This window comes from Carassius carassius, chromosome 25, assembly GCF_963082965.1.
Source record: "Carassius carassius chromosome 25, fCarCar2.1, whole genome shotgun sequence".
In the NCBI taxonomy this organism is placed as follows: Eukaryota; Metazoa; Chordata; class Actinopteri; order Cypriniformes; family Cyprinidae; genus Carassius; species Carassius carassius.
The window spans coordinates 4,466,252-4,492,975 of record NC_081779.1 but is presented as its reverse complement, the minus strand read 5'-3'; the positions used below and the strand labels follow the sequence as shown (position 1 = coordinate 4,492,975).

Here is a 26,724-nt window from a genome sequence, read left to right as displayed (position 1 = left end):
TTTATTGATCCGGATTCAGACCTACAGGACCAGGTGTCACACCTGACGAGAGGGCACTGTCTGCCTTTAACTTTATCATGCACGATTAGTTATTTTTGTATGATGATGAGGACGATGATAATAATGTTGTAGTAGTTGTAAAGAAATAACTAAAAATAAATAATTAAAAATGAATTGACTTAAAATGCATTTTAATATAGATAGATAGATAGATAGATAGATAGATAGATAGATAGATAGATAGATAGATAGATAGATAGATAGATAGATAGATAGATAGATAGATAGATAGATAGATAATATTAAGGAAAAGAGCTATTCATTATTACATATAACATAATTAATAAAGCTTGAACTCTGACAAATGTAATAAATAAATATTAAAATAGATAATATAATAATAAAATGCTTTTTCAACATGCCTTTAATTTTAATAAACATAATAATGAAGAAATAACTCGATATTGAAAAGTAAATCTAATTTGAATTAAAAAATAAGCTGTTACTTTTCAGATCAACACTGTTATATCAATATGCTTTATCCTGTGTGTGTGTGTGTGTGTGTGTGTGTGTCTATTCATCTATCTAAGCATATTGAGAACCTTATAAAACTTAAAGAATAATAAAGATAAAAATAAATATTAAAATAGATTATAATAATAACCCTGTATATTAATATAATAAGCAAATAAAAGTATAAAAATGAAGTATAGATATTATTTTACTCATTTAAGTTTTAATTTACAAACAAGATCAGATTCTGAATTCAACGTGTATCTAATAAAGACACCCCATCATAGTGACAACATAAGCTTCTAAAATTTCTTAAACACATCTATACATAACACATCGCTCAGCGAAAAAAAGAACTACACAAAATCCCAAGCGTTGTGTTAGATCTTTAATTTTTTTCAATAATCTCTTGTTTAGAAATATTGCACATGGTCAACATACCTGCTGATGAGTTTGCACTCACCTTCCTCATTCTAAAACTCCTTCTCCAAAGTAAAGACAGTTTATTGGATACACAATCATAAGTTGTACACGCATACATGTGCAGGTATGTGTGTGTGTGTGCAAGCATTTGTCTGTTGCCGGGGGAAGCAAAGAAAGGGCAGATAAATGAAGTTAAGAATTGAGTTGAATGGTTATATATGCCAATTTCTCCTCACGCACATCAGTAGCCACCAGTTTTCAGGCATATGCTAACAGTCTTTTAATGCAGTGCCACTGCATTTTCGGGAAGGAAAATATGAATAGCCTTTGCTCGGGAGTATGTTTGATTTGTCAGGGTGCATGTAATGTATACGCACATACGCTCGCACACACACAGACATCTATATATCATAGACATATAGAAATATATAGGTATATTTATACAATTATATTGTCACACATTCAAGTGAAGACTGAGTAGCATTTTTATACTCTACACTCCTTCTCTTTCAGCAAAACCAGACGCAAGAAAGTGCTAGGTTACTTTTTTTTTTTTTAGTTTGTTCAGTTTGGAATTCTCTCTTGATACTCATTGATTTTTTTCTCCCTACTCTCCTTTCAATATATATTTTTATTACAGCTTGTACAGTGAAAATCTATGGCACTAACAGGTCACTCGTCTACTTCAAAAAAAAATTCCCACCCACGTTCTATTGCACCAATGAAAGAAGAGTCAGAGTAATAAAGAGGAGATCCTGAGAAATGCCGCCCCAGCGCTGGTCTCGAGTCAGCTTTCCCTTGCGTAATCCTGAATCGAAATAGTCGTCGCAGACTACAACGCTTACTCTGACTCCAAACCAGCGCTTAAAGTGGCGCTTTCCATCAACACTTCGGTTAATAGTCTATTAAGGAGATGAAAAATATAAGGGCTTTCCTTGCAGGATGTGCAAAGGGAGAATCGAACGCAATGGAACAAAGTTGTTAGTTAGTTTTTAAATATCTAAAAACAAATACTTTCCTGATTTAAATCATGGTCTTGGACCACATATTGTGCAAACACCTGATTGAAATGTAAAAAAGCAAGAAAGAAGCGAGGAAAAGAACACACCCTCTTGCCCCCCTCCCCAGCCATCACGGTTATATATATATACAGTGTACGGGGAAAAGCCTAAGTCGGCGGCCAGAGAAGAGGAGCTAAGAGGCAAAAAAGAGGCTTTTTTCTTTTTTGACATAATCGCTCCAACACTTAGATAGCTGGATTAGTCCATGCTGAAAATATTACTAGAGTAAGAAGAAGAAGAAGAGAGGCGCAAGCTAATACAAAAAAAGATATCAGTCAGTTCCACCATTACGACACAACAACAAAACGACAAAGCATGACGACACGTTGATTCGAAGAGGGGTAGTGTCTCTATTCGTTTGCGTTTTCTTTTCGACGTTTGGACAATGTTTTCCTCTCTCACTTTTGAATGCGCTGTGTTGTTGTTGTTGTTGTTGTTTATGCGATTGTGGCGGTCGCCGTAGCCTCTGTTTTCTGCTCTGCTGGTCTACGTGATTACAAGTTTTAAGTTTGTTGCTTCTGGGACCAAAAAAAAAAAAAACCTGTGAATTTACAGCCCGCGCTGAAGAACAGTAACAGCCAATGCATGTACCCCGTCACGGGGGCGTAACATTCGCATGAAGACCCTTCTCCTCCCCCGGCTATTGCTTTCCTCTCGGCCTATACAAATGAAAGTGCAAGCGCATTTGTACACCCTCCCTCCCCCTCCCACCCCATCCCCATTTTGGATCGAAAGTTAACGGTAGCTAAAACAGTCTAATTTCTCTTCTAAAACATTCAGTCCTTTCGATAAAAATCTGTGCTAGCCCCACGTAGGGGGCTTTACAGAGTGTGTGCAGACAGGCTGGTTTGGTGCTGCCTGTGGTGCAGCATTGAAGGGCTCAAAAATTCTGACAGAAGGTGAAGCCACGCCCTAATGCAGAGGTGGACCAATGACGGCCTAACACGAGTGGTATATGCAAATGAGTGCGACCTCATGCGCTGCATGTTCTAGTTTCTTGTGCAAGTCGTTAACGTGGAAAAGTGATATTATTATGTAATTGCATAAAGTGTGTGTGTTTGTATGTGTGTGTGTGTGTGTGTGTGTGTAACAACAGAACTTCAACGAAGTGAACGCAATGGCAACGAAATCAGTTCGATTAGAAACTAAGCAAAATCCACAAGTGCTGTACTGTATATCGCCAGCAGGAATGGGTTTACACATTTCTATAATCCATCCCTACATTCGTCTTTCATCCTTCTGTTCTGCTCGTCGTTCTTCATCTCGACTCCTGCGGATCGTCCACGTCTTTCTTTGGCTCTTCCGTGGCCCTGCCCCGCTCATTTGCTTCGGAATTGTCCCTGGCTATTGGATTGGATGGTCCGGGAGTAGAGGCGGAGTCAGAGTTTCCGCTAGCCACACCTCCCATGGTTTCAGAACTGCCCGCGGTCTGCATGATCTTCTGCCTTACCTCGCGGATCTTCAGCTGCAGGCACACCTTGCTAGGAAATGTTTCCGAGTGGCTAACTTGGAAGGCAGCTGTGGCTTGTGCTGTAACAAAAAAAGATATGCATGCTACGTTCTGCCTTCACAACAATGGCTGATGCTTATTATTTATTCAGAAATCATTATTGCAATGCAAATTTGGTGCACAATTATTTCTTGTTATTATCAATGTTGGAAGCAATTGTACTGCTTCACATCTTTATGGAAACTATACTATTTTTCAGAATTCTTTGACGAATAGAAAGTTCAAAGGAACAGCATTTATTTGAAGTAGACTTTTTAAATCAATTCAAGTCAAAAGTCTGGCTGTGCGATGCTGGGAGATGGCCAACTTGATGTTACCTGAGGGGAAGAAGCCGTGCTCCTGGAAGAGCTGCATGACGAGAGCACGCCGCTGGTCCAACATCCTACGCAGAGAGGAAGGCTGCACGCGGTCCAACTCCTCTAAAATATGCTCGGTCTCTCCAACTGATAAACACAGAAGGCGAGAAACACACATAAATAAATACCTTAATGCATGGGTTCACGAGACTGAGTTTAGACATAAAAATGAGCTCACCAGCCCTGTCGAAGGTAAAGATGTCCCCTTCACACTTGGCAGCACTCTTGGGCGTGTTGGGTTCTGAGCTGCAGCTGGACAGGCGACGACTCTTCCTCCGTGGTGAACTGGGATCATCGGCAGAGTCTAGATCTATTGAACGGGAAGAAAAGAAAATGAAAGGAGGGATCAAAATCACACAAAAAGCTAAAGTTAGGAAAAAAGGAATATAGATGCATTACCCTCCTTCTCTAGCTCACTTCCTCATCTAGTTGTCTAATAAACCAGGCTTGTATATTAAAAAATATTGTTGGCTTTTTGAAAAATTGCTCTTTTGTAAGTCGCTTTGGATAAAAGCATCTGCTAAATGCATGAATGTAAATATAGATTTTATGGAGTAAATTGTGGTGTATGAAACTACTATTTCTCATCATATTTCTCCTCTTCTCTGACCTGTAGAGTTCCTCCTCTTCTTGCGGTAGCTGCCCAGGATGGCTCTAGGGGAAGTCGCTAGACTCTGTAGATTGGGAGAGGGCAGCACATCTTCAGGCTTGAACTCCGGCAGCTCTTTAAGACGTTCTTCAAAAGAGGAGCCAAACAGTGCCCTGTGAAAGAGCAAATATAGTTGTTACAGAATTAAATAATTGACAAATCAGCAGAGAAGTAATGTAAATGATGTGAGCAGAAAGATGCAAGCGGAATTGGAGGAATGTGTCTAACTAATGACTACCAATTTAGTGTAAGGCCTGAAAGATAAACAAGCTCAACAACCAAATGTGTTACAATGCATGGGCATAAATGTGCGCTACAGTCAGTTTTCCCTTCCAGGTCAAATACTGTCATGGCTGAGAAAAAGTTTGAAGAGAATCTTGAATTGAAGTTAGTAAACTGTAGCTAGCTAAAAGAATAATATTACATCTGGTTTGATGTCAAATATATTTAAAGGTCTATTGCCATCCCCTTGAAAACTATGATTTGTTAATTTTACAGTAAAGTAAGGATATTAAGTATATAACCTTGACCACACACTTACAATGCACTGGCCAAGAATATAATACACCTTCATACATGCACATATTATGTTTTTTGGCTACCTGTTGAAACTATAATCTTATAATTATACTTATAATCTTCATGTCATTGGCTTATTACAAAGTTTTTTCAAATAATACACACACACTTATATATACATATATATACACATATTGAAGCGCTATAATTACTAAAACTAAAAATTAAAGCTGTAACAAATGCTAAAAAATGTAAACAAAATTAATAAAACAGAAAATATACAAATAAAAGCTAATTCAGAAGAATAATACGTATCATAATAGTATGTTAATGATACACTAAAACGGCTGTTGACTGATCCGGGGTCATGCCACTCACTTGTCGCCAGCATCAGTTGTGTTTTTCAGTGGAGGTGGGCGGAACTTGGTCTTTTTAGCAGATGGAGGGTCAGTCTGCAAAGGGGGTTGTGGGGGGTCCAAAACAGAAGCTTCCCTGCGTCCTGCCTGAAAGAAAGAAAGAAAAAAGTGATTTATAGTGTCCGAACTTAATTTAGCAAATTTAGTGAATTCAGAAAAGTTGGATTGCATAACTTAGAAAAGCATCTTACCTCTCGACACTGTTCATCTTTGCTGTTGGTCTCAGCTTGAGTCTCTTTCTCCCCTTCCATCGCTCTTGCTCTCTCAACTCTCTCTGTTTGAGACGGGCCCCCTCCTATGTCTCGCTCAGACTCTTGCTCCATTTTGCTCCCTTTCTTTCCATCCTCCTTCCCTACACAATGCTGACCTACAGAACATTTTGAACATGACTTTTGAGGGACTGCAAGCACATTCTGTAATGCAAATCCTTATTTAAAAAATCTCACTGACCCCAAAATTTCCAAGCGATATATCATATTACATAAATAAATACAAAGTTAAAATTTTGCGGTCAGTGACATTTTTTAAATAAGCATATATATATATATACATATATATATATGAGATAGATATACACTTTACCGAGTTCTTGTTACACTAGTTACATGTACTTTCTTTGCATAATATGCAACAAACCCTAAACCGAACCTTATTCCTAACCCTGACCTTATAGTAAGTTTGTGTTGTTAATAATTATTAGTTCTTTAATGTATAATTTCAATGTAACAAGGGCACACCTTAAAATAAAGTGCAACCAAATTTACTATTGTACAGTTTATGATGTTACGTTTACCTTTATGTGCGTGCTGCACCGATTCCTCCAAACCACTAGGGGGCATCTGATGTCCATCCTTTGACACCACCAGGTCTCTCTGTTTCTCAGTCTCCTTTCTAGATTCTGGTCCTCTCTCGTTTTCCATGTGCATGTTTACCTGAGACTGCAGCTGCGGATCTGTCTGTGCGTGTGGTTGCGCAGCAGCAGCTGAAAAGGTCTTTTCTTGAGGCGCTGAGGATGATGCTGGAACTGATGTGGAAGTTGCTGTGTGTGGCACGGCTGTCACTGACACAACTCCTCCGGCTAAGCTGACTCTGGGGTAAATGGCAGTCACAAGTTGATGGGTGGCTGTCGAGGCTTGTGCCTGTTGTGATAATCCGCTCGGGGGTGGACATGGAGCCAGGAGGGGTGGCTGACCTGCGGTAGAAATTTGATGATGTTTGTCATGCAGTGTTAAATATGTGTTGGTGGTTTAAAGAGCTATCAGTAATAACACTCACTTGCAACAATAGGTTGAACCAAGGCCTGACCGGCTGGGGCAATTGCAGTAAAGCCAAGGGTAGCCACCTGTGATTGCAAAAAAGATGGACCCGCAGATGATGGGGCCTGCTGGGTGGAAGAGACTGCAGGTGTTGAACCCAATGGCAAAGGAGCAGCAACTCCAGGACTTGACTGGACATATGTGATCCTGAGCAACGTAAGCACAGCATATAGTTAGGTTTGAGTCACAGTGACTTTTCCAACAAAGACATGTACCTGGATCTTTCTTAACACTCCTGTCAAAGACACAAACTCCTAACCAAGACACAAACTAAATCTGAGGATAAACAACTGGTAGAGTGGTTTGAAAGTGTTTGTTTTTACATCAGTTTTAGTTTAGTTTTAGACACACGCAAGACAAAAACGGCTGTGTTTATGATAATATACTGGTGTAGTTTTCTGTATCGTAGTTTTGACTCGGAACAACCTTTTCTACAGTTAAAATACACAGAACAGTCCGAGAACGGACACAAACCGGGAACCCGCAGCGCGACCGCTGCTCTCTGTGCACGCTCTTGTGCTTCATGTGCGCTGCACACAAACATGCTCTAATAAGTTTTGAGATTCTAAGCTACTTTAGTGATAAATCACAGGACAGCGCTGACAGTTTCTGTGTTCCTCTGTGCGCACGATCTTCATAGCTACTGTTTATATGAGTGTTCGTGCCACAATGCAGCTGCGCGAACATGGTAGCTCGGTATAAGAATACACATCCGATCATCTAATCTCTTGAATATCCAAACCATAAAACAAATACAACTGACAAAGTTTAGTGAAGACTCAAGGCTCACCGCTCGCGCGCCATCACAATGTGTTGAACCGGCGTTCACCTCCGTGTTTTGCTTTTATGCCACTGACTGGACGGGGCAGAGTCATGTAGTATGACATACGCGGTAGTATGCTTTTAAGGGGGAAGTATTAACAGGATTAAAAAACCGAAATAACCAGCATGGGAAAATTACGTTGGTTAGAGGTTATGATTTTCGGTTTTGATTACTTTTCGATTAATTGTCCAGCCCTACTCAGGGGCCATTCGCATAAACTTAGCCTTAGTTTCTTAGACAGTGTCTCAAGATCTAGTCTGACGAACTAGCAGTTAAATAAGCGGTAATCAGTCTTATTTTTTTGGCTTCAACATAGACTAATCTACATTTTAATGTAACAGAATTAAAAACATATAACCAGTCTTAAAGCAATAGAATTTGATGACTTCCTTGTAGGACTAGTCTAAGCCTTTTATGCAACCTGCCCCTGATGTCTGGCTGCAGCTTTAAATAGACAGTGGGCAGTAAAGTACCTTGTAGGTGGTGATGTCAAGAGCACCGTCTGAGGAGGGCTGGGTCCAGGGGCCATGACAGTCACGGTTGGCATAGAGACAGGAAACGAGCTGCCAGTAGGCACTGTTCCTCCAGGATGCACATTTGTTTGGACCACAGGCATTGATGCAATCTGAATGACCTGGAAAGCAAAGAAGGGCATGAATCTGTTGCAAACACAATAAATGCTTCTTGTTCGGGATATGTAGCGGGATAGTAACTCAAGCCAATCTACCTTACTTCCTGGTTGAGTGCCATTTTGAACTGGAAGGGATGCACCCAGCAGGGAAATCGGCTGCGGAGGTGTAGCTCCTGTTCCCACTGTTGCCATGGGAACCAACATCTTGCTCTGCAAGACTGGGGACTGTGCTTGAACTGTGCAAAGCGATGAAAAGGACTGATATAGTAGAGACCGAGAATAAACTTGATAAACACATTTCCCTAACACTGTGTGCATAATCCTGATCCGTGTAAGCTTGGGAAACCTAATTCAATATGTTGAAAAGCATAAATAAAGCTCGCATTCTCTTGGATGAAGACAGATTTATAGGGAACCCACATGGTTTAAAAATAATTTTCCTGATTTGTTTGTGAATGAGTCATTTGTGTAGTGGTTCAACAGAGTCATTGAAAAGAACCAATTCACTCATAACTCAAATATTGGTCTTGTTTTACTCAATATGCAATATCTAGTCCAGTCATTCACAATCAGAGGTTTTGCTCTGATAAACTATTAAAATGAAACTTGAAAATATTAGAGCTTTTTTATTTTAGAAAAGAGAAAATTTATTCATTTCACATTAGATATCAACAATACTTTTAGTACTAATTTAATAATAATAATAACATTTATTCAGCAATTAAATTGATCAAAGTAAAAAAAAAAAATGCATAAATGTTACCAAAAAAAAATTTGTTCTTACTTTCTTGAACTTCAACAAAAAATCCTGAAAAAAGTTTCAGTTTTCATAAAAAGCACAACTTTTTTTTAACAATGCTAAGGAGAAATGTTTTTTGAGCACCAACTCAGCATATTACAATTATTTTAATGTGATTTCATCACAGAAATAATTTACATTGTAAAATATATTCAAATAGAAGACATTTATTTTATGATGTACTATTTCTGAATGTTACTGTTTTAAACAATTTATTATTATATTTCTTTATGAAATAAATGTAGCCTTGGTGACCATAAACTAATTATTTTTTTCAAAAATAAATACAAATAATAATCTTACTGACCCCAACTTCTGAATGGTAGTTTACACTGATTGACAGAAAATAAATTTAAAATTAATGTATATTACTTACTATAAAAAGATGCACAAGTTTTAAAATTTGATAAATTTCCATAATTTATACAGGCCTGAAAAATACATTTAAAACTGGAAATTTGAATTTAACTAAACATGTGTCTGATTTCTTCACCACATTTTAACTTCCCCAAATCTCACCTCCACCTCCTGGGCTGACTCCTCCCACTGCTGGGACTGAAGCATATCTTATTCCTTGCCCTGCACCTGAATGTACACCATTGGCCAGGCTCACGTGGGTGGGTGTGGCACTGGGCAAGGTAAGGATGCTGGAGGCCTGCTGGGAGGAGGGACTGCTGGGATTGGCAGCTGCAGGCAGAGTTGGAAGGATGTACTGAACCTGTGTTACAGGTTTCCCGCCACTAGGGGCAGTAGGGAGGAACTGGTGATGAAGTAGGGGAAAGGGTACTGAACTGCTACTAGGGGCTCCGTTGCATGGAGTAGGTTGGGGTGGGGTGATGAGCTGAATGGTGGATTGGTTTGGGAAGGCTCCTCCCAGGACTAGGCCAGTAACTAAGCTTCCTTGCCCATTAGCTTTCGGGGAAGAGGAGGGAAAGTACCCACCTCCTCCTGCTCCGCCGGCACCAATCAGTAGCTTGGACTTCCCGTCTGGAGGTAGGGTCCCAATAGCAACGCCCCCATCAGCTGGCTTGCTGATGATGGAGATAGGGCTGCTAGTGATGGGACGAACAACATTGGTCACCACGGTGGGGGCCATCCTGACAGCGCCTTGTGAATGGTACATCCTGGCTTCATGTGGCAAACTGGCATTTATACCAGTAACGGAGGCCGAATTAACATGGAACGGAACCTGCCCTCCTCCACCTCCTCCTTTCCCTTCTTTGGGCCCCCCATTATCCAGCTCTGCGCCACCCATTCCTCTCTTCTCCTTCTTCTCCAGGTTCTTTTCATGCTGTTCTTTGTCATCTTTGTTGACAGTTGGAGACAACCCCAAAGAAGAATGGACTGGTTGGAAGTTGTGCTGAAGAGAAGAAGATCATTTGTGACATTACATCACTATTATACAGTACACTGATCATTTCATTCACATTACGATACTGACATGAGGTTTGTGCTGGATTTGATATTGAAGACATGTTGGAAAGCAGAAAATTGCTGCCCCCACAGGAAGGCAACAAGGCACATCTGAATTCAATGATCGTGTCATATCCAGAGTACTGATATACCTTCATCTGATCGATTTGTGAAGGCAGCATAGATATATTCTCCACTGCCTATGATATCCCATAATCCCCATTTTTGTCAAACTTTTCCACTTTTGCCGTAACTTCAAGATAGAAATGAGTATTTATAGTAATAGGCCCAGAAAACAGGTCTCGCTTTCACCAGTTGGGGAACGTGCTTACAGCCGTAATAAATAAATTGAAAATAAATAAGAAATAGCGATATCTATGGACTTTTAAGATTACTTAAGAACTAGCTATAGCTGTTTTTATTGTTTTGACGTTTTATTAAATATTTTGATATAAATTTTGATATAAAAGAATAAAAAATGTTTAGATATCATTCCGCATATCTGATGGACATTGATTATGATAATCGTTGCTATCTACTTTGAAGGCATCTTGAGTAAAACTGCTTGATATTTAACGAACCATATGCAAAACGCTTGAACCGGGAGCGGCGAGACCAGGTTTACACAATACACATAACCCCTATTAATCAAAACAATCACCAAAGCTCTCTCTATTTTGTTGTGGAATCTATTATGTTGCCTCAGAAGTTTGTCCAAAATCAGTTCCAGGAGGTACCTTCATGCTCAATTATTCTTTTTTTATTTTATTTGCATTTCCTAGGAAAAGCTGCATGAAAATATAACAGAGAAAATTTGAGAATACAGGTTTGGAACCGGGTTATCACAGTCAACTAAAACTAAAACCATTAAAAAGTCCTTGCTACTTGGAATTAAATAAACATAAACTGAAATATAATTAATTAGTTTTACTTGATGTAAAAAAAAAAAAAAAAAAAATCTTTACAATAAAATAGAATATGTGTCCCTGAACCAGAAACCAGTCTTAAGTGTAAATTGTGTTTTATAGACCCCTTAATCGCCTACGTCACTGTGACGTCACCGCTCTAGCTGGAGGCAAAACATAAGGCGCTAAAAGTTTGAGGTTTTGACTTTAAAATGTTTTCTTGTTGTGTTTTTGGCTGCCAGAATAGAAGGAACAGCACTTTTGTTTCAAAACTAAAGTTTTACCGGATCCCGGCAGACATTCCTTCACAGAAATCAAGAACACAATTGTGGTTGAATGCAATACGACATACAGACTGGACGGAGATGATCATAAATAATGCTTGTATTTGCAGTGCACACTTCATATCAGGTAAAATAATCTATGCATATGAACTGGTGGGTTGGTTTTATCTAGAAAATCAGCAAGTTTCTGTTTTATAGGTGAAACGTCGCCAACCTTCAGCGCACTAGCTAGTTTAAATGTTAAACAAACATACAGCGATAGATGTGTGTGCCATCCTTTGAATGGTCTCTTTAAAATAATACACATTGCTAATCATAGTTAGCCCAGCGATAGGTTACATTAAAATTCCCCAAACCACCCAAAAGTAATTGATATGGCCGTATGGCATCCACGAGAGTTAATTTACAAAAATAGCTGTCCTGAACCTTCTTTTGCATCCATGTTTAATAAATCCCTCCTAAAACATTCTAGCTTACGCTTGTTTCAACATTGCGTCCGCGCCTCTTTTTGCTTCCAGCTAAGCCCCGCCCACCCAGAGACGTTGCAATGTTTACAAACTTTTAAGGGGTTTATACATCATAAATAAGCTTTCCATTGATGTATGGTTTGTTAGGATCTGACAATATTTGGCCGAGATACATCTATTTGAAAATGGAATCTGAGTGTGCCAAAAAAACTAAATGTGCAAAATTATCTTCTCCAAATTAATTCTTAGCAATTGTTTTTTGGCTATTGCTACAAATATACCCCAGAGACTTAAGACTGGCTTTGTGCTCCAGGGTCACATATATAAAAATAAAAACCAATCCAAAATACTGATAATAGCTTTAAGAGTATTTCAATGTTACTAAACTAACGCATGTTTGGAATGACACGAGTGAGAATAAATAATAACAGAATTAAAATTTTGGGGTGATATTTTCCTTAAAGGCAAACAATTTGGTCAGTGAACCATCTAACAGAAGGAACGCTCAGAGACATCTGCTGCCTTGTGGGTATATCCATTGGCGTGGAAAACCTCACAAGGAAATCCTGGAGAAATAATAGTTTCTTGCCAGATGACCAAACACACAAATGTTGAAATAATCTGGTTTTATAAATAATAACTACATGAGAGCAAATATCATTGCTGTGGTAATGAGGCTTATGTAATCTAAAGCATATTTGGGAACAAAGAGCTCTATTTCATCAATACAATATAACCATTAACTTCCCTCAAGACAACATAGGACAGCTGGATGTGGTTGGCAGGTGAATAACAATGACATTTTTTTAAAACATCAAGACTTGTTAACTGGGAAAGTGTTTTTTGTCACCATTTGAATCAGATTTCCAAAGGAATTTGGAATTTGCATGTAGCACAATGTTTATTCATTAAAATAAATAAATAACTGAACTACACTTGATGTCATACCAACTACCCATGTGATGTATTAAGTGTTACCTTGCTGTCAGCTTCGTCTGCATGCTCGTTTTCGTCATCGCTGTCTGTCACTCTCTCTTTACACTTCAGGTCAATGGAGCCGTCTGCAAACGAGTCTTCTGTGGAGGAATCACACGTTAGCTGTGAGACAAGCGCTTGCAAATAACACACTCATGGGACTGACAGCACTGAGCAGCGAGGAGATTTTGCCTTTGCAAAATGAATTAATGAAGTTTGGATGGTGGTGGTGCATCAGAGAGCACAGAGCTCGTGGGAGACACAGACTCAAGAATCAGTCAAGACTGACTAATAATGAAACAATGAGAATGGAACGCAAAACACTTGTAACATCAAAACCGAATCGCTGTAAAATAATCACTTTCTGATGGTAGGTACATTCCACGTATAACAGCATTATCTACAGACCAGGGTTTTTGGGGTCTTGTGTTGTCTACGATGCATCCAGTAATTCAGTCATGAAAATGGAATTTACCATATAATGTGGAATGTCTCGACTAAATTTGGATCAATAAAACAGAAGTACAAATGTACAAAAATCCCGATATGAAGTAGTGTCTGTGAATATTAAACCACGAAAAGACCGCTATTTAAGTCAGTCATGTTCTGCGTGCCTGTGTAATTGAGTTGTGCTGTTTCACCTTCCACTCTCAAGCATGTGTGAAGCTTGTGTTTTCAGCATCTGCTGTCTCACTATATGAGGACATTCAACCTCTTTTGTGTGGCAATTTGTTTGCCTAAAAAATGAAAGGAACTGTTCGAATTTAATTTGATTACATTTGAAAAGAATCATTCAATTGTTAAAGTTTTACATATTTATTTGACTACCACCGTTTTTAATAGTCAACTTGTAAAAAACAGAATCCAGAAAAATTAAAACATACAACACAGAATTTTTGAAAAAAAAAAAAAAAAAGTTTTATAAGGCTCTTTTATTTAAACTTTTAATAAACTATTGATTGTATATATATATTTTTTTTTTTATCAATTTAATCCAAAAAAATAAACAGAATCCAGGAAAATTAAAACAGAGACATTTAATTTTTTGAGGGGTTTACATCACCCTAGGTTTCCAACCTATCCAGACCTCTAGCAAAAAAAGTGAGACTTCCTTGTGCCAACACTTTATAATAACATTACATTAATACAATATTTAATGCTTGACATAATATTAGTTAAAATTACATTACATTACAAAATTACATTTCTGAAGAAACTATGAATGGTGCTTGCATATGCAAATTGTACCACAATGATGCTAGGAGTTTTGGATGGTAGCTGGGGCATTTCAGGTTATTGCTAGGGTGACCTGGGTCGCTGCTAGGTATTATATTGGCAAAGATGTATCCATTTTATTTTAAAAAGTATGGCAGTTTGTAACTTGCATGTGCAAGACTTTCCATGTCATTCACTTCCAGTTATTTGTAGCTGTACAAAACAGATGCTCGATATTGCAAACCTGTATTTTAATGCATTATAAACAAATTGGTTTGTAGTGCAAATAATTTTACCATTTATTGTACTTTGTTATTCCTCCAGTTATGTCAATGAAATGTCACACATTCACAGAAAATAGCTTACTTTTGTGTTGCAGAATTAGGTGGATATGATGCACGTAATTTACCTATGACATCATCATCCCCCTCTTCACAGATCACCATTGGCTCTTCATCACTGCTCACATCCTCACTCGTTTGTCGAGGGTGAGCAGGGGGACGGGGATGAAACAGTCCCGCATTTTCCTGAACTCTCTCCTTCTCCCTCCTCTCCAGAGTATGCACAGCGCTCTGGGAAAAGGCTCGAGGCCGTTGAAGCTGCCCTCCCATCGATCCTCCGTGACAGTCAGACTGAGGTGAAGTCCAGCTGGGCCCTGCTCCTTTGTGGTCGGCCCCCTGACGTTTGGAATGGGCCTCTGGGGAGACAAAGAAGGTTAATTCAACATCAGTTGTGTTTCACACTACTATGCACTCATACTTTCACAAGACCAACAAACGCCCACGCATATAAACAAACTCCCACACAGACCTGTGCTTTCAGACACGCTACGCTCACAAGCTTCTTTGGCCCCTGGAGTTCCCCGGCCCTCAGAAAGGGACTTCCTTCTGTCCTTGTTACACCATTTCCAATCAGGGTGAGCCCGGAAATGAGCCTCCTTCACCTAAAAGACATCAAGAGTAAGACAGGAAGTTATTAATAAAGTAACAGCCTTAATAAATAATAACTGTGCAACACTTTGATCATGCACATATTCTGATTTCTAATATTTTTTCACATGAATGTAATGTAAATGCATTTTTTTTTAATCCATGATCATTTCATTTAATATATTTGTAATCACTATATCGTATTATTAAATTATGAATGATTAATTTAGATTACACTAGCGTTTAAAATATATTTTTCAAAATATATGAATATATTTAGCAAAGCTTTATTTGTTATGCATAAAGTTATTTATTTTGTTAGATTTCTATTTCAAGTGCTGTTCTTCTGAACTGAATAAAAATGTATCATCGTTGACACAAAATTATCAAGCAGCATAACTGTTTTTAACATTGATAATAATAGTAAGAAATATTTGTTAAGCAGCAAATCAGCATATTAGAATGATTTCTGAAGGATCATGTGACACTGAAGACTGGTGTAATGATGCTGAAAATTAAACTTGGCTCACAGGAATAAATTATATTTTAAAATACATCCAGATAGAAAACAGTTCTTTTAATTGTAATAATATTTCACAATATTACTGTTTGGGTGTATTTTTGATCAGACAAATGCAGCCTTGATTAGCATGCGAGAGCACGAATGTAATGTTTTAAAAAACATTAAAAAAAATTTATAGTAGTGCATATTGACATTAAATGGGCCATCAACCACCCTGCTTTCCAGATATTTGCATCTACTGTATATCAACCACTGTTAAACTGATATCAGTCTATCAGTAATTCAAATGCAAAACCACATTTTTACTCTTAATTTCAAAGGAAAGACAACAGAATGGTATGACATCTTCCTCTTATGAAGTATTTCTCAATATTTCACAAGAATGACTGTACCTGGAAGGCAAGATCATGATACTCCTGCTTCTCTTTGGGTCCCAGCGCGTACCACCATTCACCCAGTATTTTACTGACGGTACGGTTATCCTGGTTGGGGTGCCGCTGGTGAACCAGGGTACGGTGCCGCTTACTAAAGATCATAAATGCGTTCATTGGCCGCCTGATGTGGTCCTTTTCCCTCTTTGTGGTTTGAGAGAGAAAGAGACAGAGAGGAGAAATTATGAGTGTACATATTTATAGCACTTTTAACAGAAGATAATAAGGGAAATTAATGATTGCAATGCTTAATCATTGTAAACTGAAACCCTTGACAAGTTTCCAAGGTAATTTTTTCTGCTCTCACTAAAATCGAGAAAGCAGACTGTCCGGTGCTACTCAAAGCAAACCAAGCAACTGACAAAATTTCTTGCTGTTTGTCACTATTGCAGCCGACTAGGACACGAATAGAAGAATTACAAATAAAAACGTACCTTCTTGTCACCTTCTTTTGGGAGTGCACTGAGAGATTGTGTGCGCCTTTTCACTGAGCGGATGGATGGAGCAGTGTCTTGAGCTGGAAAAAAACTGAAAAACAATATAAAAATAAAATAGAGAGAGAGAATTGCATCAAAAACAGTAACCAGAAAAAAAGTTAAAACTAATAAATTATTGTGATTTCTTTTTAATAAATATTTTTCCCATATGTGTATATTATATCTCATTACGAACCGATATTTTTGAAAATATTGTAATCTTAAAGGGATACTCCACCCCAAAATGAAAATTTTGTCATTAATCACTTACCCTCATGTTGTTCCAAACCCGTAAAAGCTTACTTCGTCTTGTAAACACAATTTAAGATATTTTGGATGAAAACCGGGAGGCTTGTGACTGTCCCATTGACTGCCAAGTAAGTTAGACTGTCAAGGTTTCCCCAAAGTATGAAAGACGTCATCCAAATAATCCATCTGCCATGGACTTTCCTCTCCTCTGTTTCTCTCCACATCACGGTAGCACCATTTTGGAGATAATGAGCTGAACGCAGGCAGCATACACTCTTCTGTATCAGCGGCGCCACAAGTATCAGTTTCTTTGTACATCTATTTATGCCTTGATTTGAAAGAAAACAGCGCAACCTTGTGGCAGGGCTGACTTAGAAGAGCGTACACTACCTGCGTTCAGCTCATAATCTCCAAAATGGCGCTACGATGATATGGAGTGAAACATAGGGGAGGAATTGTTGAATAAAGTCATTTTTTGTGTACAAAAAGTATTCTCTTCGCTTCATAATGTTATGGTTGAACCACTGATGGCAGATGGACTATTCTGACGATGTCTTTCATACTTTTCTGGACTTTGACAGTGTAACTTACTTGGCAGTCTATGCGACAGTCACAAGCCTCCCGATTTTCATCCAAAATATCTTAAATTGTGTAACGAACCTTTTACAGGTTAGGAACGACATGGGGCTAAGTGAATAATGACAAATTTTCATTTTGGGGTGGAGTATCCCTTTAATGTTTGCTTTTATTGTCAAGAGGTGAGATGCAAACAGATATTTACAGGTCATCAGCATCACTCTCGGTCTCACTGTCACCTCCTCTCTCCACGGGTGGGTCTTCAGCAGTAGGAGGGGGGCCAGATGGGGAACCTCTCTGTGGTGCTGGGTGTTCAGTAGGTCCCTCAGTCACAAGGGCAACTCCACAGCGAGGTTCTGTAAGTTTATTCAGTTTCAAAACATCAACTGAAAACATATATTGTGAATGTGATTTTGTGTATAGTCTATGCAGTTTCATACAGGAAAATGCTGTAACGTCTAATTATAGTGTTTCAGGGTTTTTTTTTGCAAATGTTACCTTTGCCCTGATTTACAAGTGTTTGGCCATCTGCAGGCTGCATTGACATTTTTGTTTGGTTGGTCTCCAGAAAAGGAACCAACGAATGCCACGCAAACACTGGCACAGAGCGGGGCTCCACGTTGGTCCAAACTAAATGAAGAGACAGACAAACCTTTTACATACACGCAAAACTGTTTCGCAAAACCTACAGCCTCACTATTCTCTTAAGAAGGAACTGGTGAAAAAGCACCTTTCTGTGTCAGACTGAACCTGAATGAAAGCCATTCATATACATACTGTATATCAGTGATTGGTAAAACAAAGAGAGTGTGTAACTGTCCAAGGCATCTGTCATTCCAGTAAACTGTGTATCTCAGATTAAGTACTCATTAGAATCAGGGCGGTCCAATCACCCTCTAGCCATGCATGTCTGGGCAAGTTCCTGTGTATCATTTTAGACATGCTGCAACTGTCTAAAGAAACACTGACCCTGAAAGCACAGTGCACTTATTCTTCACTACACACACCCAAACACACCTGCTGCTGACCAGCATACCAAAGTCACTCTGAGCCCCCTTATTTTTGCAGTTTGTCAGTCTTGAGAGGAAATAGAAAGTGTTTACTGGTGTCCTCCAACTTAAAAAACAACATATTCTGGCCAGCACAAATTAATCCAGAAAAAAATTCTATCTTCTCTTTCATTAAAAAACAAAACAACTATAACAAACTGTGCAATAAATTAATTTTTGATAAAATTCATGTAAAAAGAACTGCCTAGATAATTTGGCATTGGAAGAATTTGGTAAATTGAGATTTGTTCTGAAACATGTGAGAATCTTTTTTCAGGGACAAGGATTCATTTAATGCATCGTTGATAAATAAAAATATTAATTAATTTTTATAAACCATACTGATTACACCTATTATGCCCTAAACCTTTGAATCATTGTGTACACATAACAAAAAGTTGGCATGCTCACATTTTAAATTGGATTCATTCATACTTTAAATTGTGAGTGGCTTTGGTAATCAATAATTTACAAATGTTAGTGCTCTAATTGGTTTTATTTATATTTTATATTTTATCTCTTACCAGTGCCAGGTCTTCCCATGATGATGTCTTTGCGAGGAGCAGGGTGAGGGGACTCGGCTGGCAGGATGAGGGGCAACAGAGCTGTGGGTGAAGGATGGCAAGCCACAGGCTGTGGGAGAGTACCACCTGCATCTGAAGGCCTACCTGACTTCCTCTCTTGCTCCTTATATCCTGAGCCTAATAGTGCAAGGGCAGGTCCAGTGGTTGCATTAGAAGTGGACACATGCAAAGTGGCAGAGTTTGAATGGGCGGGATGTCCAGGAGCCACAGGTGTCAATGACTGAGAGGAAGTCACCAGGACTAAGGTGGGAGCAGGATTGCGAAGGAGAACGGCTCCATTGGTGGCAGCGCCATTGATGGGCACAGGGGCCTGGAGGCCCATGGCATGGTTAGGGGGCTGGCTGTGCTCCCTAGAGCGCGAGCTTCCTCTACGGCTCAGGGGGCCATCACTGAATTTTGCCAGTGGTACATCGGGGTTACGAACGATGACAGGCGAATCACGTAGGGGAACAATACGACGTGAGCTGGGATCCTGTGACAGGGGTGAGGGTGGTGTGGGAGAAACCAGCATAGGGGGTGGAGTGGATGCGGCAGAGGATGAGGGTCGACTTGTGACACTCCTCTGTCGAGGGAATGAGAGAGATGAGGGGGTGGTAGGCTGGCTTTGGGGGGACAGAACCCTGAATGCTGCTGTGTTGAGGCTGAGGCTGGGGTCATTTAACTGGGCATCAGATTTCGAATAGTCTGATGCACTGGGCAGCGGGGGTGGTGGGGCATCCAGCTTACGTTTACTGGGGCTCATGGGCACAGTGAATGTCAGGTTGGTCTGAAAAGTAGGCATGATGCCAGAGATGTAGCGCTCACGTTCTGTGCTGGGAGTGCCAGGGATTTTCGTGCCACTGAGATGGCGAGGGCGGCGAGGGGTCAGAGGTGCTGTGATGGGGCTGAAATTAGCTGGGCGGAAGCCAAATAGTGTGGGTGAGGGGGATGGCGCAGGTGAAAATGGTGACTGATTGGATACAGGTGAGAATGAAGGTGTGCATGAGCGCGAGCTGCCAAGTGAGACCAGCATATTTGCAGCCTCGCACTCATCAAAGTCAAAACGGGACATGTCGCGTGGCAGTTCTTGTGGTATAAGAGAAGTCATCACCAGACGTGGTCGAGAGTCCCCGCCACGGCTGCTTGCTTCACTGCTGTCTCGTGAGTTGTCATCCCAGTCATACTCGCTGCTGGTGCGTCCACTTAAACGAAGGTCAGGTGTGAGAGTGCCAGTGCTACTGGCACCACTCCTGTCTCGGCCAACCCCGCCTCCAGCTTCCATCTCTTTGGTGCGCATGGAGAGATGCCGCGAGCAGTAGCCGCGCCTTTGTGACTCCTTTGAGCAGCCTTCACGTGAGCACAGTCTGCGCCACTGTTTGCCATTGAACTTCTTGCGGATGCCTGTAGGGGTGCATACCACATCACCCTTCTTGTACTTCTGTTGAGCGGCTGTGAGGGGTGTGCGGGAACGGGAAGAAGAGGACGAGGATCCAGAGCCACCCCCTGAAGCACCATGCGAGTTGGAGCTGGGGGTCTTGTCCAGGGAGCCTCGAGAAGAGCTTTGAGGCAAGGGAGGAAGCTGGGATGTGGAAGAGATGACTGCCGCACCTGTGGCTGAATCCAGGCCCAGGAGCATAGGGGGGTGATTTGGGTGAGGAGCAAGAGGCAGATGGGGTGCAATCGGGGTGCTAAGCCCTCTCACCACAGAAAGGTGAGGGCTGAGGTAGTTTGGTTTAGAAAGAATGGACCGATGCTGAGAAGGAACCCCCAGAGTTTTGCTTCCCATGGCACTAATGCCACCATCCCTTAGCTGGCTAAGACAGCTGACTTCCAAGTCCACCCCATCTGGGGTAGATGAATGAAGAGGATGAGACTTTTGCCTCTCCCTCTCCCTATCTCGATCTCGTTCCCTTTCTCTCTCTAAGTGCCTATGCAACTCTCTTTCCTGGTCTTTCCCTCTGTGTTGTTCCCAGTCTCTGTTTGAGGCTACATTGAGTACAGATGTGATGGCAGGGTTAACGGCAGAAGACAAAGAATGGGGTGAGGTGAAAGGTACAGTCACAGGATGTAACAAACTCTGAACAAATGTTGGTCTAGTCAGTTGAACCACCTCCTGCTCCACTTCCATGTCCTCTCTTTCCTCCCACTCTCTTTCTCTTACCCGCCTACCATCAACCCCTGGCTCTGCTGGCTGGGGTGGCTCTAGGTCCCATGGAGGAACCAGGAGGCGGAGATTTTGTCGTGAGACCCAAATAGCCTGAGCCCTTCCATCATCCTCTACACCTCTCCTCTCCTTTCTCTCATCAGATTGATCCTCCCTTAGTTGAACGCGGTATGGGAAAGACACTGCTGGGTGTGGATCGACTTGAGTGACTATACCTTCTCTGTACCACTGTTGCGCTCCCTCACTGCCCTCGTCACCTCCTCCGAAGGGGACGCAGACTCGTGTGCCTATAGCCACCGGTGCCAAACCAGGAAGTGACGCATCAAGAATAAGGTCAACAGAATCAGTAACCACTCTAAAAGGGTACTTGCATATGGTCTTTTCTCCATTCAGCTGCACCTCCACAGTCCCATGCTCCTCGCTAACTCTCCGCACAACTCCAGCACGAAACACTCCAGACATTTCTTGGCCCCGATCGTGAGGCCAGCCTTCCCCTAATCTGGGACCCTGTCGGGCCAGAACTCTCTGATTTTTGAGACCTTTGGCAAGGACTCCAGCTAACCCAGATGACAGGCTCTCCTGTGAGGATGCTGAAGTGTTATGTGCTTGTGGCTTTTGGGAGTTGGAGTGAGAATCACGTCTTGAAGCTGTCACTTCTAAGTCGGCTGAGTGTTCACTGGCTGTATCAGTTGAGGAGCAACGCTGTGGGCTAGATGTGCTCACCCCATCCCTCTCTTTGCACTCACCTGCAGTTCTACCTGTAGGCACAGTAACATTGTTGTGTCTGTACCCAGTGATGCTGTCCTCAATCAGCTGGCTTTGACCTTGTAGGTCTGTGTACGCAGCAGAGGCAGCTGGGCCCTGGCTAGCACCACTTGCATTATGAGAGCTGCTGCTGCTCTGTGGGGGTGTGCTGGGAGTGCTGACGTTGCCATGGTTTCCGGCACAGTGCTCTGAGATGTACTTTTTCTTGGGCACACGGGTCTTAAAAGTGGCCGTCTTACGACTAAACAAAGGGTTGGGGCTATTGCTGGCACTGGTCGTGCTACTGCTGCTGTCACTCTGTGTTCCGCCAGACTTGGAGTTCCCAGGACATTCCTCTGTTTTCCCAAAATCCACTGCTATACTGAGGACACCATCCTTTTCCGGAGACCCACTTTTTCTCAGTGGCCCTTCCTGCGATGAGTCTGAATTTGAGGAGAAATGTCTCTTGGGAGAGGTAGGTGAAATTTGGGTTTTTTCTTCAGTTTCTCTCTTCTCTTCTTGTGGGCTACTATCTGCTGGCCTCCTCTTAACTCCTTTGGCGCGAGTGGATGGGGGCGACCGCCTTTCTTGCTTTTTAATGGGCTTCATCTTTTCTTGCTCTGAGAGAGTCTCTAATCCTCCTGATTTCCTGCGAGTCCCAGCCTATCAATATCTTCCGCTCTGTTTCCCTCTTGCATCCCGCCCCTTCTCTGTCTTTTTCTTCTGTTCTTGTCCAAACCTCTTAATTTAAGTCTCCTTCTTAAATTAAAGCCTGCAATGAAACACAGCACATGAGGTGGATCAGGTTGTTATACAGCACTACAGATCTCATATAGAGAATATGAATACAACATATACAATAAAAAAACAATTAGTGCACAAAATAAAGTTGTATGTTTAGTGCCTAATCTTATCAAAACATCTCTATAAGTGTGAAAATGCAAAACATAGCCCTGAAAAGTGGATATAACAACTTAACACAGAAAGAAAAAAACGACAGAACACAAAAGAAAAATGCTTGCCCAGACAAGTCACACACTCACTTGATGGATCAGAGGAGGCGGGGGAATTCCTTGTTCAGTGGTATTTTTGTGACTCTAAGGCTCTCTCTCACTCGCTTTTTCAAATGACCTTTTTGCATTCGTTACAGAGGCAATCCACCCCTACAGTCCTCACTTCCTGTCACAGCACTACAACATCTCAATGTACAATACCATCCTTACACATTACTACTTACACATTCTTTCCTCCTACCAAAACACCCTTTTCTTTACCATCCAAACATCTTACAGTGTGGATTGTGTTTAAAGCCCATTTAAAACCCACAGATACGTTATCAACCTTAACGTTTGTATAAATATATTTAGACACTTGAATACACTTGCTACAAACAATCTTATATACGCCCTACATATTACAAATAATTCAGTTTAATCAAATGACAATTAATTTAAGCTTTGAATATCTCAAAAACTGCATGCAGGTTTTATGAATATAAAATATGACTGACTGGTCTTCATTTAATTACAGATGTGCATCTACCCTGATAGCACACATACAACATGGAGACGTCTATTTGACATCTGCATTTACATCTACAAGATGTATTTTTTTAAGTGTTTGCTCATCTGCAATACATCTGTAGGACATATCAGACATCAAACCGACATTTAGAAGATGTCTTTACGATGTTTATGATTAAGAATGTATGTAAAAATGACATCTTAAAGACGTCTATCAGATGTTTGTACACAGCAGATGCTTTCCAGATGAAGCGATCTTGCAGATGTATGTGCACTATCTGGGTAATATATTATGGTTAAAGGTCAGAACATGAATGACCTCTTTTGATAAGCCAATGCATGGTGCCATTGACGAAGACGTAACAGATCATTTTAGGTCCGCAATGAAAAACTGTCCTATTCTTGTGAGCAGAAACCACAGTAACCACACTGCCATTTGCACTGTAAGACAAGTTTGTAGGCAATATGTAAATCTAAGATATGCAGTATATTACCTCCAGTAAGAAAATTATACCATAAAACAGTGTACTAAGACCTGCTAAGACTTTTATTGCTTTGTCGTGTAGTTGAGTAAAATTTTTGGGTCACTAAACTATTCCAGTGCATATAAGATAAAACAAAGTGTAAATAATGAAAGGTTCTGTTTAAAAGGGCACTCAGTTTTTATCCCAATAGTACCACTTGTTTGGATGTTATACTGACATCACTCTTTTTACTCAATGTGTTCTTATTCTGTATGGACTTGCGGATTCCATGCTCTTACACACCAACAATATGTGCTTTCTAAAGTGCGATACATAAAATAAACAGTTTATATGTTAATAAAATAAACATATTTAATATTTTATAATCACTGTGTTAACTTAATATAATTTTATGTTTTATAATGTCATTACAAATAGTAGTAAGTGTCAACTCTGCATGACACACTGTGTCATGTGATGTCAACATGACAATGCTCAATTGCTCATAAGGTGGAGACCCGCTTCATGTGAATTTTATATATATTTAATGATTTTGAAACTCAAACCATAGAGATGACACCAGCAACATCAAGATTATGGGTTTGATTCCCAGAAAAATTAATGAACTGGTAAAATGTATACTAATGCGCTATTACTCATTTTGGACGAAATGTCAGCAAAATACATGAAATTAAACCTGTTAGCTGTGACTCACATTTTTTAGTGCATGATCCAAACCTATATTTTTATAATTCATGACCTGAAAACATTTTTTAACATGATTTTGATGCACCATTTTCATGGCAATGCAATGTTTGAATTTAAAATGATGAATTTTGAGATTTTAAGTTTTCAAGTGATATATAATTTCTGATGATTTCTAAAATGTGATAGAGAAAAAGGCAACAGAGAAGACTTTTTTTTTTCTCGACAAAGGTCAGAACTCCTGTTATGATGTAGGTTTTTGAGGTGCACTCTTGCCATAAATTAATCTATTACTTTTCCTACATCATTTTTAACAAAAAAAAAAAAAGATTTCCAACTGCCTTTCCAACGATATATAGATTGTCATGATTAGATTAGGATTTAATTGTAATGTAGTGAAGTAAACTTAGGCGGCCGGGTGGCAGTTAACAGGTTAAATATGTGTGTGTGTGTGTGTGTGTGTGTGTGTGTGTGTGTGTGTGTGTGTGTATTTTTGTGTAAAACTTTTTGAACTGGCAAAAAAATAAAAATAATGACTCGCCAAATGCACACTAATAAATGTTCCCATGCAACAGCAAGTCTCCAAATAAACTCAAATGCCCTGAAAAAAAAGTAAAACCCCTGTCTGCCATCAACAATGGTGCTGCTGTCGTCGACTTGCGAAAGTTTTGCTGAGTAGTACATACACCGCCGTATCTGTGTCAAGCGCTTTTATTGGTCGTAGTGCTCTACTCTACGCTTACAACCACCTACGACACAGTCGAGTGCTGTAGGCCTCCTCCACAACACAAGGCCGCACAGCAGCTTCCGTCTCCCTAAAGCTCCTGAATCGAGGGCGACGTTGCCCGTGATATTCAAAATAAGAATTAATAAAGAAAAAGAAAAAACAATCCTTCTCAAATACACAAATACATTTAGGCTATAAATATGAAAACATCCGAGTTAAATGTACTGAAGGTAACTGAATATATATTATTATCTTAATATAATCAAGATTAACTAACAGAACAATCGCCTTATGTTAATGTGAAAAGCTATGGATATACAATAAGCATTGACAATCTCTGAAAGGTAAACGAATACACAAAAGCAGTTTGTTGAAGCTGTAGCTTTAAATATTTTCAGGAAAAAAAGTTTTTAGGCTGACTGTGCACCTCCACCCCTCCCTTTCAATGTGTGTGTGTAACGTTATGTTAAAATGCTTAATGTTACTCCGCCATTTTACACAATCCAGTAAGAGGAAAGTAAACAACTGACAGCGAAACGTTATAGATGCGTCCGCGATGTAAAGGCAACACACAGCGTTAAATGTATAGGAAGATCACTGCAGTAATGCAGATGAAAGGTTTCAACTTACCCCGTGTGAATATTTACAGTGCCGTCGAAATGGTGTCGAGGTGAAAGCCAAGCCTATGAAACCACGGAATCCACGAAAAAGCTTTTGCAAAGAGTGTTTTTCTTCCGCAAATGAGAAAAAACTCCAGCCGTTGAGGTTCCAGGGTACTCTACAGTCGCAAAATGGTGAATGAAGCACTAAGCCTTGACAACCAGCGCATTCGACCAATCAGCATTCACTAAAGGGTACAGTAGCCTGTCAGCGCTCGACTAGCCGTGATGAGGGCGGTGTCATCTGTCAAAGTCCCGTTGATTGACAGGTCACTCGGACCAATCGCGCTATGGGAAAACAAGAAACAGCTGGTCGATCCCGAAACTGCATCGGCCAATGGGATTCAAAGGGAGGGCCAGCCGAGGGGAGTAGGTGGTCAAAATCGAAAATATTAATAATTTGCGATTTCAAAATACTTGATCGAGGCATTATTCCAAATCAAAATATAAATCATTAAAACGAAAATAGCATAGTAATGTTAACAAAATAAATAAACAGGACATTCATGAATTTTAAAACTGCATACTAATACAACAAACGACAAAAAGCCTTGTTGTTGGTTAGTTTAAAGAATACATATTTTAAAAAAAATCTTAAAGATTTCAAATATGCTAAATCTGTTATTGGTATATATATATATATATATATATATATATATATATGTGT

The 26,724-nt window shown here is 40.1% G+C and overlaps 1 protein-coding gene across 1 annotated transcript; it reads right to left on the bottom strand.

Annotated features, from left to right (window-relative positions):
- Positions 1–888: 888 nt before the first annotated feature.
- On the bottom strand, positions 889–22,717 carry LOC132103952 (protein capicua homolog). The gene is made up of 19 exons (XM_059509064.1): positions 19,033–22,717; positions 17,958–18,089; positions 17,665–17,815; positions 16,593–16,686; positions 16,120–16,302; positions 15,086–15,218; positions 14,685–14,972; positions 13,064–13,161; positions 9,536–10,376; positions 8,314–8,453; positions 8,060–8,220; positions 6,723–6,910; positions 6,241–6,639; positions 5,639–5,814; positions 5,410–5,534; positions 4,474–4,625; positions 4,042–4,173; positions 3,825–3,950; positions 889–3,527 (listed from the first exon to the last, which is right to left on the bottom strand). Exons 1-19 carry the CDS (start codon positions 22,586–22,588, stop codon positions 3,256–3,258), a joined length of 7,347 nt encoding a protein of 2,448 aa, XP_059365047.1. The 5' UTR covers positions 22,589–22,717; the 3' UTR covers positions 889–3,255.
- Positions 22,718–26,724: the final 4,007 nt, after the last annotated feature.

What these genes read in the sequence shown, in the direction of transcription:
- LOC132103952 (XM_059509064.1), bottom strand. Translation starts at nt 22,588, where the DNA reads ATGAAGCCCATTAAAAAGCAAGAAAGGCGGTCGCCCCCATCCACTCGC. An exon ending in CATGGGAAGACCTGGCACTG is followed by an intron (nt 18,090 to 19,032) that starts GTAAGAGATAAA and finishes CTCTTCATTTAG; the next exon opens with TTTGGACCAACGTGGAGCCC. An exon ending in TAGCGTGTCTGAAAGCACAG is followed by an intron (nt 14,973 to 15,085) that starts GTCTGTGTGGGA and finishes TTGTCTCCCCAG; the next exon opens with AGGCCCATTCCAAACGTCAG.